Source organism: Phocoena phocoena, chromosome 7 (genome assembly GCF_963924675.1).
Source record: "Phocoena phocoena chromosome 7, mPhoPho1.1, whole genome shotgun sequence".
Classification (NCBI taxonomy): Eukaryota; Metazoa; Chordata; class Mammalia; order Artiodactyla; family Phocoenidae; genus Phocoena; species Phocoena phocoena.
Genome location: NC_089225.1, coordinates 29032603 through 29045344, shown reverse-complemented (window position 1 = coordinate 29045344; position 12742 = coordinate 29032603). Strand labels below are relative to the sequence as shown.

General features: G+C 37.8%; 1 protein-coding gene across 8 annotated transcripts in view; it reads left to right on the top strand.

Annotated features, from left to right (window-relative positions):
* The window catches only part of GTDC1 (glycosyltransferase like domain containing 1), a 385793-nt gene that overhangs the window by 357450 nt on the left and 15601 nt on the right, over positions 1-12742 (top strand). For 6 of the 8 annotated variants that reach the window (XM_065880389.1, XM_065880394.1, XM_065880393.1 and 3 more), the window contains one exon: positions 2524-2633. The exons of the other annotated variants lie outside the window; for them this stretch is intronic. In XM_065880389.1, the coding sequence (XP_065736461.1) occupies positions 2524-2633 (110 nt within the window). The remainder of the gene's footprint in view (positions 1-2523; positions 2634-12742) is intronic. 8 annotated transcript variants of the gene reach the window in all.

The window sequence follows — 12742 nt, the reverse complement described above, 5'->3', positions numbered from 1 at the left end:
GCCCTCCCATGCATTCTTGACACCAGAATGGTACCACCTTTTCAGGCAGCTGGCATGTTTCTGCCACCTGTCATCTGGAATTCAGTCTAAGCGGTTTGGGGTGCAAGTTTGTGAAACCGTATGATGCCATCACTGGAAATCTTTTCTCTGGCTATAAAAACCCACTTACTACTCATAGTCTCCAGTAACCACTTACTCTATTACCTTTTTTAGTGATCTTTAAAATACTTGTTTTCAAAAACACTTTGAATTTTTAGGTCGTGTCTCCCAAAATAATTACTAACTCAGTATTAAATCCCTTGGCTTCTGTTTTTACCAGTCCCATCAAGCGAATGACTGCTAAAACTATCCAAAATTCTCATCAGTTGGCGTCTCAGGTTAATGCTATTTTCCTAAACTGTACTTTATTCAAAATAAAGTAATTGAGAGAGTGCCTGGTATTATGAGAGACTTTATAAGGACTTTAGATAAGATGCCTCTTTTTCTGAGGGATAATTATATGGAAGAAGAATCTCACCTTACATTCATCCATATATTATAGTTTAAACAAAAAGAGAGGGGATTCATGCAAATCTCTTTTGTGTTCTTATGCAAAGTGACTATTGAATATGAGAGTTTTTGTCTGCCTATAAAAAATATCTTAAGAATATAGTAGGATTGTCATGCATTTATCTTGTATAGAAACACTGAAAATATAGGTTCATGAAGCCTGCTGCTTTGAAAATATTCACATTGGAATCTTTTAAGAACTACAGCTTCTACCCAATTAAACCTCCTTCCAAGCCCAAACCACATCTACTTTTACTTTAATACAAAACAAACCAACCAACCAACAAACAAGCAGCAGGAAATATTTAGAATAGATATTCTCTCAGAGACCCATAGCCAAAATTTTTGGAACTCAAAATGAAAAATTTAGAGAATTGAGTGGCTAGATTTCCCTGTAGTGTTACTCCCTCCTTAAAATATATTATGTTATATTGTTTCCATTCTTTTCATCTACGTATTTCCAAGAGATTCAGAGTAAAGTAACATATACTACAGGTCAGGTGGCAGCTGTTTGATTGATATGGTTGAAGATAACATATGGTGTATTCTTTACTTTAAGCTGTTTTGAGTCTTTTTTCTTGCCCACAGCAGTAGTATATGTGAGAATTACCCAAAACTTCCCAATGGTACATGTGTGTAATACCCATCATCTTAAAAAGCAATGAACATTTTGCCACTGCATTCTTTATTATTTGAAGCAAATCAAACTGAGAGCTTAAAATAAATTGTTACAGAACTCTAATTCTATAAGATTTTACAATTCCAGGAGATTATACATGCCGTTTTAAAATGTTAATCAGAAGATGCATTTGTTTTAATTCTTGATACTGAAAATATTGACTGAATTGTGAATTAACACATTTAGGGTTGCAGATGTCATTTTTCATGAGATTTCCTGAATGATATAATTTTCATATTTCATATAGCAGTTTGATCAATTTACAGATTTATTTTACATAATTAGTTGGTAAATGAGAAATTCAATTGCTGATATATAACTATTTCTCTTAAATATAGAAAATAAGTTTAAATTCTGAATTATAAACGAAAAAACAAATATTTTGAAGACATCTGGTCCACATCTGTCTGAAATCAGATAATTTAAAACAGTGTGATTAAATGCAAGAAATACTGAAATATTCACACCTTAGAATGTAAAAAATAAGTCATTCCATTTTAGTGTGATTTCTTGAATTGGTGATTTTTTTAAATTTTAGTGTCCTTTAGCCTCTTATTCTGTCATTACAAAGAAGACTGACAAGCTAAACAAACAAAAATAATCCATGTTTTTCAAAGCTTCTACTAAATGAAAGAATTATCTTTATTACTATTCTTTTATGCGTTGACTAACCTCCACTCCTAAGTTAATACTCAGCGGACTTAGACTCAGGCCTACCCCCTTTTGATGTATTTATAATTCTCCATTCAATTATTAAAAATAAGAGATTAGTGAGAGAGTCTGTAATCTCACTCCCTAAACTGTGTGTTCCTTGTGGACACAAAGAGGCTCAGTAAATGTGAGAGCGAGGTACTCAGACTCATGGAAATGAAAAGCATCTTTGGTACATTCTCAAGATCAGTAGAGAATCGTCCTTTGAAGACTGGTCTTTTCTTTCGTTAAAAACCTGTGTTAAGTGGAAAATTAACCATTTTAGGAGAAAGGAAAATAAGCTAGACTTTCTATAGTCTAACCGAAAAATGTGAAAAAAACAGATTCTCCTTTAATAAAAGGTTGCAGAGCCTTGAGACTTCAATAGGACTGGGTTTTGATCCATGATAGAGAAATTAGATTCATGAAAACACTCAATACTAATGCTACGGTATAAGGGTGAGGGAAGATCTCAGCTTGGATGCCAGAGGCTCTCCTGACTAACAGTAGACCATGAGAGGAATTGATACTATGAGAAGTGAAAACACTTTTCCTAACACATACCCTAAGATATCACAAGTTTTGTTTTGTGTTTTTATTTCCAGGGAGCATGATAAAGATCCAGAGAGTTTTTTTAAGGTATTGATGCATCTTAAGGACTTAGGACTCAATTTCCACGTATCTGTCCTTGGAGAAACCTTCACAGATGTCCCAGGTATTCCTTTTGAATTTTCTTGTGTGTATTTTTATAGATGACATAAGCTGTACAACTTAAGTATTAATTTCCATGTTTCCCTTTGTTAGAATAATCAAGATGAGCACCGTTAACCAAAAGGTTATACGATGGCATTAAAGTGTGATTCAATTAAAAAAATACTTAAGTAAGCATTCTTTGATTTAAGTTGAGAACGTGAAGTCATCTCTTTTATAAAATATAGTTTATACAATGCATCCTAATGTAAATAACATATACTGCTTTAGGCATCTTAACACTTAAGGAAAGTGGGAATTTGTAATTGGATATACACCCTCTCACCTCTGGGGTCATTGGTTTGATTCCTACTCACATTGGTAATGGCTGAAATATATTACCATCTGTTAGGTGGCCTGTGTAAAGCATTTTGGCATCAAACTTGTAATGTGGAGTAGACACATATCATAGTTGTCATTGGTCCATGTCTTTTTTATTGAACTTGAGAAAACAAACAAAAATCCAAAGCTGATAGCAGCAGGTCTTCTCATCCTTAATGCCACATGGAGCCTGTTCCAAGCCATTTCCTTCACCCTGCATCCTCACTGGGCATGTTTGGGTCAGTAAGATGAGCATCCCAACCACCGTCCTAAGCACTTAGGTGTTCATATTTTTTAAGCTTTGGGTATTCAGCTTTTTTTGTAAACTCCAAATATACAGACAAGAAAAGTTCAGAAATGACCTCTGTCATCATGCTTTATGACTCTTAAGGACCACTTAAAGTTTACCCTCAGTTAGCAAGTACTTTTTGATTCTGGTACAACACAAGGAAGTACACCCAGCTTGTACCTCAGTAGCTTCATCTGATATGGCTCATCCTCTGCCCCCTGCACTTACGGACACCAAACTTTTCTCAGTTCCTCTAAGATTCCAGCCTTCTTTAAACCTTTGCACATTTGCCTATTTGTATTTTATTCATTTGCTCTCAGCTCAAGGGCATTTTCTTTCAATGTGAAGCTTTGCAGTGGTCTCATGGCACCCTATACTTTTACCTCATGGTGCCTCCCTCAGTTTCTAATCATATAATTTTGTGTAATTTGTTATCTCACTCCCCCCACACACACACACATACACATAAACATTAGAATGTAGGTGCTGGGAGGACAAAGATTATGACTATCTTGTTCATCACGGTACCTCAGAGCCTAGTGCAGTGCCTGGTACAAGACTGGAACTCAATAAATATTTGTTCAATAAACAGATAAAAATGTAAACTCCCTGCCCTCAAGCAGTTTATAGTTTTCTTGAAGAGGGAACACTTTTGCATAAGGACGGGAAACAGAGGGAAACACAGGATAATGTAATTATATATTAGTACTGACACATGTGGCTTAGAGTAGAATGTTAATTTAAGAGCTAGAACTTGAATAGCCAAAGGATTAGGATATTCCAAAAGGGGAAACAACATGGGCAAAGCATAGAGAAGCAAGTATTTTAGATATTGTACTTAAATGAGAGAACAATTTCAGTGATTAGTGCTATGAGGTCGCTAAGTAGAATAGAAGATTCTGCATGCAAAACTTAATAAGCAAGTAATACATGGGCAGGGTAGGGCCAAAGTACGGAGGATGAGCAAAGTAGATTAGGTAAAGGTAAAAAATAGGGAGCCTCGGTCTTGAACTGGAAAGAAATATGATAAAGCGTGTATTTTAGGAAGATTTATCTTGCAGTGATATGTAGGCAGAATTGCAGTGAGACTCTGCAGCGGTCATCCAAGTGTGATTCTGTGAGGTGGTGGAAGAGAGATTAGTGAGAGGGCTGTAGGAGAGAGACATTCTCAAGGAAAACACAGAAAAGAATTTGATAGATGGATGGCTGTCAAAAAAGAAGGAAGAAAAAATCAGCTCATTTACAAAGCTAGTGAGTTCAATTTTGTTTGTGCCAGTTTTGAGGTGTTCGTGGATGAACTGAGGAAAGAGGCTGGAGGATATCCCTAAGCAGAAGGCCTCCACTACAAAGAAGACTAGGTTCTTACTCAAAGGGCCATGTCCTTGGGATCACAGCTCTCCCATCCCACACGTTAACACTGAGCTATTTAGATCAGCACTGGGGATTGAAAGTGGATTGGGGAGCAATTAGGGGCCCAGGAACTGAGTGCTCAGTAATTACAGGCTCAATCTTTTACTCATTTTGGTTCGACCTCAACACATACTTACTGAGCACTGTGGAAGGGGGATTTCACAGTGTACAGGACTCAGTCTGCACCTCAGGGAGCCCTGCCTTGGGGAGACACTTACATATAATTAACAGGTACCTAGGATGCTGTGGGATCATTAGGGAATGCTGTGGAAGACCATAGGAAGGGTCATATTACCTACGTACACACTTCTGTTACTCCCAGTCCCAACTGGAGCTCCTCTCTGCCCTTGCCTCTGGCCCATCTCTGTCACGTCAAATGTGAATCAATTCTCTTTAAGGCTACAGAACTTCACCTTGCACATAGGAGGAGCCCAAGTTGTTGGCTGGATGACTGAGCCTGGGAGATTTCCAGGTTGTGCTCCTAGAAGGCCACCTTGCTAGTCTTTACTCCAAAGGTTTCTTCACAGGCAGTTCTGTGTAACTTCTGCCATTTGTATCACTGTCCTAGTTTGACAAACACTAATATAGCACTTGCTGTATTTCAGGCATTGTTCTAAGCCATTTATAAATGTTAATTCTTCTTAACAGTCTCATTCAGTATTACTGTCTCCATTTTTCTTAGGTGGGGAAACTGAGGCACAGAGAAATTAAGTGAGGTCACATAACTATCAATACATAATACTTTTAACCACTATGCTGTGCTACCTTTCCATTTTCTTGTTTTCTGACCCAACTGCTTCTCTAAGTTTAAACATTAATTTTTTTTCCCCACCTCACCATCCAGCACTTCACGCAAAGGGTTACCTAGCAGGCATACATTTCTTTGCCTGTTGTCTCTTCTAGGTGCTCCACTAGCATATCTAAAACCCATACCCTAAAACCAGCTTATACACTGCAGTATCAGCCAGAAGGATAACTCTGAACACTGTTAACATTTGTGAGGAAGTGGTTTTCTTGTAACTAATTGTAATAATAATCATTATTATCCTGTTAATTGCTATTATTTATTGAAAGTTTGCTTCTTGCTTGGTCCTTTGCCAGGTTATTTCATATACTGCTCATGATAATCCCAAAGGCGTAGGTATTATTATCCATTTGATAGATGGAAAAACTGAGACTTTGAAGGCTTGAGTCACTTTGATTACACTCCTTATGAGTCAAGTTTTGCTCTTTCACATACAAGCCTAGATGTATTGGAAAACCAAGAAAGGTTTAATACATGACGGCAGGACCATGAAAATACTCTTATTTTTTTCCCTTGAGGTAAGATTTATACATATAACATTGTATTTAAATTTAAGGTGTACAATGTGATAACTTGATACATTTACATATTGCAATATGATTACCAGTGTAGCTCTAGCTAAGGTCTCTCTCACATCACATAATTATTTCTTTTTCACAGTGAGAACATGTAAGATCTAGTCTCTTAGCAATTTTAAAGTATATAATACAGTATTGTTGACTGTAATCACTATGCTGTATTTTTGATCTCCAGGACTTATTCTTACTCTAGTTGCAAGTTTGTACATTAATTACTCTATAACCAACTTCTTTCTCCTTCCCTCTACACAGAACTGGTAGGGAAAGGTAGCATATCTGAGTGATGGCATTAGTGCTAGTGAGTTTTACTGCCCCCCCCCTTTTTTTTTTTTTTTTTTTCTTGCGGTACGCGGGCCTCTCACTGCTGTGGCCTCTCCCGTTGCGGAGCACAGGCTCCGGACGCGCAGGCTCAGCGGCCATGGCTCACAGGCTCAACCGCTCCACGGCATGTGGGATCCTCCCAGACAGGGGCACGAACCCGTGTCCCCTGCATCAGCAGGCGGACTCTCAACCACTGCGCCACCAGGGAAGCCCATTACTGCCCTTTTTGATGAAGCAGACAATCTCCATTAAATTTCTTTTGAAAATGTTAAAACCACAGTAGAGCAACTTTGTAGAGTCTTCATACTGTTGATTATTTTCAAATTATGTTGCGGTAAGGTTATTATCATCCTTTTTCTGAAAAGTGTAGTAGTTGATTATCGATTCTAGTTTATAGCTACATAGTTTATCATTCTTTTGCATGATCCTTCCATTTTACAAAAGAGATGCTAGATCTAGGACGGTGACTATTCCAAGTTCTCACAGCTGGGCACAGTGGGCGAGACGGGCAGTAGGTAGTGGCAAGGTTAGGAGTAGAACCTGGGAGTCAGTCTCCTCATCCCTACTCACTTCTGTATGTGTTCAACACATATTTTTTAAATATCTACTTTATGCCAAGCACTAAACTAGATGTTTAAGATGAAGTGGTGAATAAAACAAACATCTTCTGTGATGTTTGCATCACGGAAGTAGTCTATCTACGGTGCATTATCCATCAGTTCCTAGAGCGCTTAGCATGTGCCAGGTACTATTAGAAGCCCTTTGTGCATTGCCTTGTTTATTCGTCACAACAGCCCTGTGAATTAGGCACTTTTGTGATTATCATACTGCAGCTGCGAAAAGTCAGAAACAGGGAGGTTAAGGCACTTGCCTGAAATCACGCATCCATCCAACTATCAATCCACAATTCAAACCTTGCCAGCCCACCTCTCTGCTATTCTCCTCTATGTGGAAATCCACAAAATCATCCCTCTTTTACGGGTAAGACAGCAGGAGGTGATAATGGTGGAAAATTCCTGGCTACTCATATGAAATCATTTCCATTTTCTCTAATAAGCTCTTTGCAAATGGAAAGTTTAAAGACAAATAAACAAAGAACCCCCGCAAAACCTCAAATTCATTTCCTAAATATATCACTCCTTAGATATTAAAGTGAACTCCCTCTTCTTTCTGCCATCTGTCTTCATCACAAGAAAGGTGTCGAAAACAATATGAAGTGGGAAGATATTCCAAATAATACTTGGTATATATTTACTGTTCAATAAATACTATTTGAATGAATGAAAGAATAAGTCTGGTGTAATAGAATAATGTAGTTTACATACTGTATCACATATATTAAAAACCACGTTGAAATGATTTCCAAATATTAGAGAGTTAGTGAATGAAAATAGAGAGCTCTAAGACTTAAGGAAGTTCTAAGTGGTTTTATATTATATTTTCTGTTTTCATATAAATGACCTTGATTTAACCTAAATCTATTTTTCAATCTGTTCTCATCTTTCAGTTCTTACATCAGTCAGAATAAGCTAAATTACGCTAAGCTAGCAGCCTTAAAAATCTCAGTGGCTTAAAACACTCAACACTTATTTTTTATTCATGCTCTATGTTTATTGCAGGCGAGCAGTAGTGTTCTATTCGTATGGTCACTCAGGGTCCCAAGCATATCGAGAGACCCAAGCAACCACCATCACAAACATTACCAGTTACTGTGCCAGATGCAAGAGAAAGCTAGGATGTCCTTTCGTTAGCAGTTCACTGTTCTGGCCTAAAAGTGACATAGGGTTCCACTCGACTCTTTGGCCAGAACTTGTTGCAAGGCACTGCCCAACTATAAGGGGCGACCAGGAAATGCAATCCTGCTTTGAGCCCAGAATGGAGGAGAGCAGAAATAGTTGATGAAAAGCACTACTGACCACCATAGCTCTGACCACCATGCATCATGATCTGTGGCCCATCAGAGAGAAAATCAAGCCTACCCAAGATATCTGCCTTAGTCTGGGTGAGGCTATCCGTGTTGAATAAAGAACTTTTAACAAATATGAGAGTACTGCCCACAGCCTTCTTGCTGGAGACAACCCAGCTCGTGTCTGAAGACACATCTAGCAACTGTGTCCCATTAAGCTGAGTTGATATGAAGTCGAGTTGCTCTCTGTGGGAATGGAGTTAATTGTCACTTACGGTGATGGCATTTTGGAAAGCTTATAGTGTCAGTTAGGAGTAGTTTTGCCCTCCACCACCAGGGGATATTTGGCAGCGCCCAGAGACGTTTTGGTTGGTACAACTGTTGTGGGGAGGGGAGGGTACTACTGGCATCTAGTGGGCGGAGGCCAGGGATGCTGCTAAACACCCTACAGTGCACAGGACGGCCCTCACAGCAAAGAAGTATCCAACCTAAAATGTCAGTAGTACCAAGATTGAGAAACTCTGATTTATAAGAATTAAAGTCAGAAGATCAGGTTTGGGACTGGGTCCTGTAGCTTTCTAGGTTAACCTCAGTTAATCCATCTGTACCATACAAAGGGGAAGGTGGGAAAGAGAAATAATAAAACCACCCACCCTATCTACTCCTTTGAGTTACATTGAGGATTTCAAGCACAGTTACATAATTTGGGAGGAGGGAGGGAATTGCTTTCAAAACTACTATGCAGATTTTATTATAAGACTCATGGACTTCTCTTCAGAGTTTATACGGAACGAGTCTTTAATGAATTTTGGATGAAAAGAGGACATTAATGATGCTGAACCTTAAAAGTTCATTCTTGCCATTATTTTAATTATTTTTAATCCAGAAACTTGAAAGGTCATTCTGCCACGTAAAGCATCCATCACACTCCATGTTACAAATGAACCAAAAAGCCTAGAAGCTCCTCAATGCAAACATTTTTAGCTTAGACCAATTCTCATGGCAAGGTCACATTGTTAGCCCTTAAGATGGTATTTTGTTTTGTTTTGTTTTTTAAAGAAGAAGAAGCAAATACTTAAGATATCAAATCAATGGAATGTGTGTGTATACTTAATAATTTCTCACAAATGATAACTCTAAGCCAAATACTTTTTTCTATGAACAGCCAAAGCCTTACATCAGGATTCTTCTTTCCCTACATTGTGGGAGAAGTAGTTTTAAGTTTTAGGCATGGGCGGAGGGGAGCAGAACAATTGCAAAGGAAAGTAAAAACCTGAGCTACACTTTTGGCAGACAGAAGTCTTTCTGGTTCACCTTTAATTTGAGGTTAAGAACAGTATGTGGAAAGCTTCTGGTTAGTATCTGGCATGACAATGGTTATTACAGTGATCTTGGCATATTCCTGATCCTTTGCTCTGGAGTCAAATGTAGGATAATTATATAACATTTCCCTCCCCTCCCATCTCCCTTTTCTCTCAGCTCCCAGCTACAATCTCATTTTCAGCAGAGCAGCTTACACTAAGGGGGAAATAATAGAAAGGTTCTAGGAACACAAGTAACTTACATCACATTAATATAAAGGTATAAAATTTTGCTACGGGGGAGCCCAGCAGAAGGAAAGCTATTAATATATTGATCAATGTTGAATTGTAAGACAGTTGTATATGAGATGAAATAAATGTGCCAGTAAGATTAAAGTCATTCTCTCTAGACCATACCTTTCCTTTTCCTTTTAACTTTTTAAAAAATTGTCTCACTATCTACTCATTCCCCTAACATACAAGTATTTACTGAGTTCGTAGTGTGGTCTGGCACCATATTGTGGATAGCAAGAGGAGAAAATGTGGTTCCTTTCCTCTAGAATCTTACTGTCCAGGAAAACATTGTAAAAATTACATTTTATTATACCATGCCCTTGTTTATATTGTAACATTTTCAGATAACTTTGAATACATAATTTCATAACCCTTACAGCAATCTAATGACTAGATAATCAAACATGCATTAACACGCTCTGTTTATAGCTGAGGAAAATTATTTATATTCATCCCATTGAAATAACATGGATCTGAGGTCGATTTTCAGTAGAGAGAACTACCTTTACCTGATTCTTAGAAATAGGCATAAAATCACTTTCCCAAGAATATGGTTGGGGAAGGCAGTTTCCCAGGAATCTGATTTGAGAATGAGGTCTTCTGTCTCCCAGTCCTTTGCTGAAGAAAACAACCGTATATAATGGGAAAGTAGGGAAGATTAAAATAAAAGTAGATATATATGCTCCTGACAGGAAAGAATAAATACTCAGATAGAAATGACAGTATCTCTTAATATTAATTTATGAATTTAACAAGATTCCAATTAAGATGCCCAAATATTACTTTATATATCTTCACAGAGTTGTTCTAAAATTCCTACAAAATAAAGAAATAAACGGGAAGAGTATCAGAGAAATCACTAACAAAGGAGTATTGAAGGAAAACATGTCCTACCAGATTCAGAACATGTATGAAGTTAAAAGTACTCTTTTAAAAGAGTACTTTACCAATTCAAAAGCATGATGGTAGAAAAATGGACAAAAATAGAGAATTCCGAAATAAACCCAGCTTGTATATAATTTTAACATCCACCAAACTTATATAACAAAATTTAATATACTTATCCCAGCTTTAAAATATAATATTTTTTAGTGAAAACAAGAAATTGGGTAAAATAAATAACCTCTGTGGAATAAAACTAACAAAACAAAATATTCATATAAGTAATGAAGTATATAGATTTTAAATATATCCTATAGATAAAAGATTGCAAAAGCTTCAACAGAGTATAAGTACCATAACTTACTGAAGTCTTACTCTGTGCCAAGGACAAGGCTCGGCCTTTTACTCACACAGCTAATAAACAATAGAAGTAGTGATAGCTGAAGAAATAAATGCTAAATCAAATTTTAGGAATAAAATCTTTAATTTTTCCAGTAATGAAATAAGTGTAAATACAGAGAATTTATGAGAAAGCGGTTGCATTGACCAAAGCAATAAAAGTAAAGGCGTATCCTAACAGACTGGCCAGCTAATGGGGAAACATCTGTATGTATGGTAATGGCAATGTAAGTTATTTGTCCTGAGCCATATAAGTTACCATACCCTTTGCGTGATTCAGTAATTTCACATCAGAGAATATATCCCATGGAAGTAAATCCCATGCCTCGCCCTCATTGCTACTGCTTCTTTCCTAGTTTTTGCCCTTACCTTCTGGGACCTTGACTCCTACAAGAGCTTCAGACTGGTCTTCAGGCCTCTGGACACTTTGATATTTGATTCAAACACCTACTGTTATTGGTGTTCTTTCTAAACCCAGACCATCCAAGAAGAGAATCACAATAGTATAACAATAAGAATGTGTCTCATAGATTTTTCTGCATGATGAACTTAAATTTCCTGTCAGCGAATGAGGTTCTTTAAACTCTGACCCCAGCCTAATCCCTCATGGATTCCAGCTCCCTTTTCCATCTCCTGAGTACATCTGTGCACTTATCCACATCCATGCCTTGTGTTATTTATTGCTTAAATTCCTCTGCCCCTCCACACATAGGCGCATGCATACCCTTTCTCCACTTGGCAAAATCCCAACCCCAGTGGTGCTTCTTGTCCTATATCTTCCCTTTTCCTTCCCTCCCTAATTGCTCACAGCACCCTTAGTCATTGCATCATTTGCAAGGCGCATATCACACTGCACTCTGGTCAGTTGTCACTTGGCTGCCATAAGGGGCAGTGGTGTAACTGACCAGAAGACACTTTGCGGGTGAAGAGTACAACTTCTTAGACAGAGACAGCTGCGTGGGGCCAGAGTCAGCAACACTCCCAGTTGGAGAGGCAAGCTCCCCTGCCCAGCTCTCACTGATACCCCAGACAAGAGTGAGGTTCCCATTCAGTACTTAAGAAGCTCTCTTTTCCTTTCTCAAGAAAGGTTTGTTAAGTCTGCAGCTGCCTTCCCCTAGCAAATGCTTAGGAGACTCGCTAGACACAAGTAACTGGTAACAATTCACTCCCATTGCTCAGCATATCCTGTGAGAATCAGTCTTTTTCCCCTGATCACTCCCAGACATGCCGTTCCGTCAGGCCTAAACTTCAGGCCTGCTTGAACTCTACTCCTGCAGCTTCTGTAAGTGGAATATTTATCTTTTATATGGAAACCAGAGAATTCATTGCAATTCTCAAGGCAAGATCATTTATCCATCCTACCAGGGGGAAGACCATGAAGATAATGTGTCCTAGAATACAACTCCTAAAACATCTCTCAAGAAATTGTTCTCAAAAGTTATATCTATGAAAACATTACTGAGGAAAAATATTCTTTAATTTTCAAAACACTGTCCTTGAATTTTATGAGAAATGTATGCTTGGGAATGACACAAGGAAATAGATAAATTAATTAAATAATGAATGGG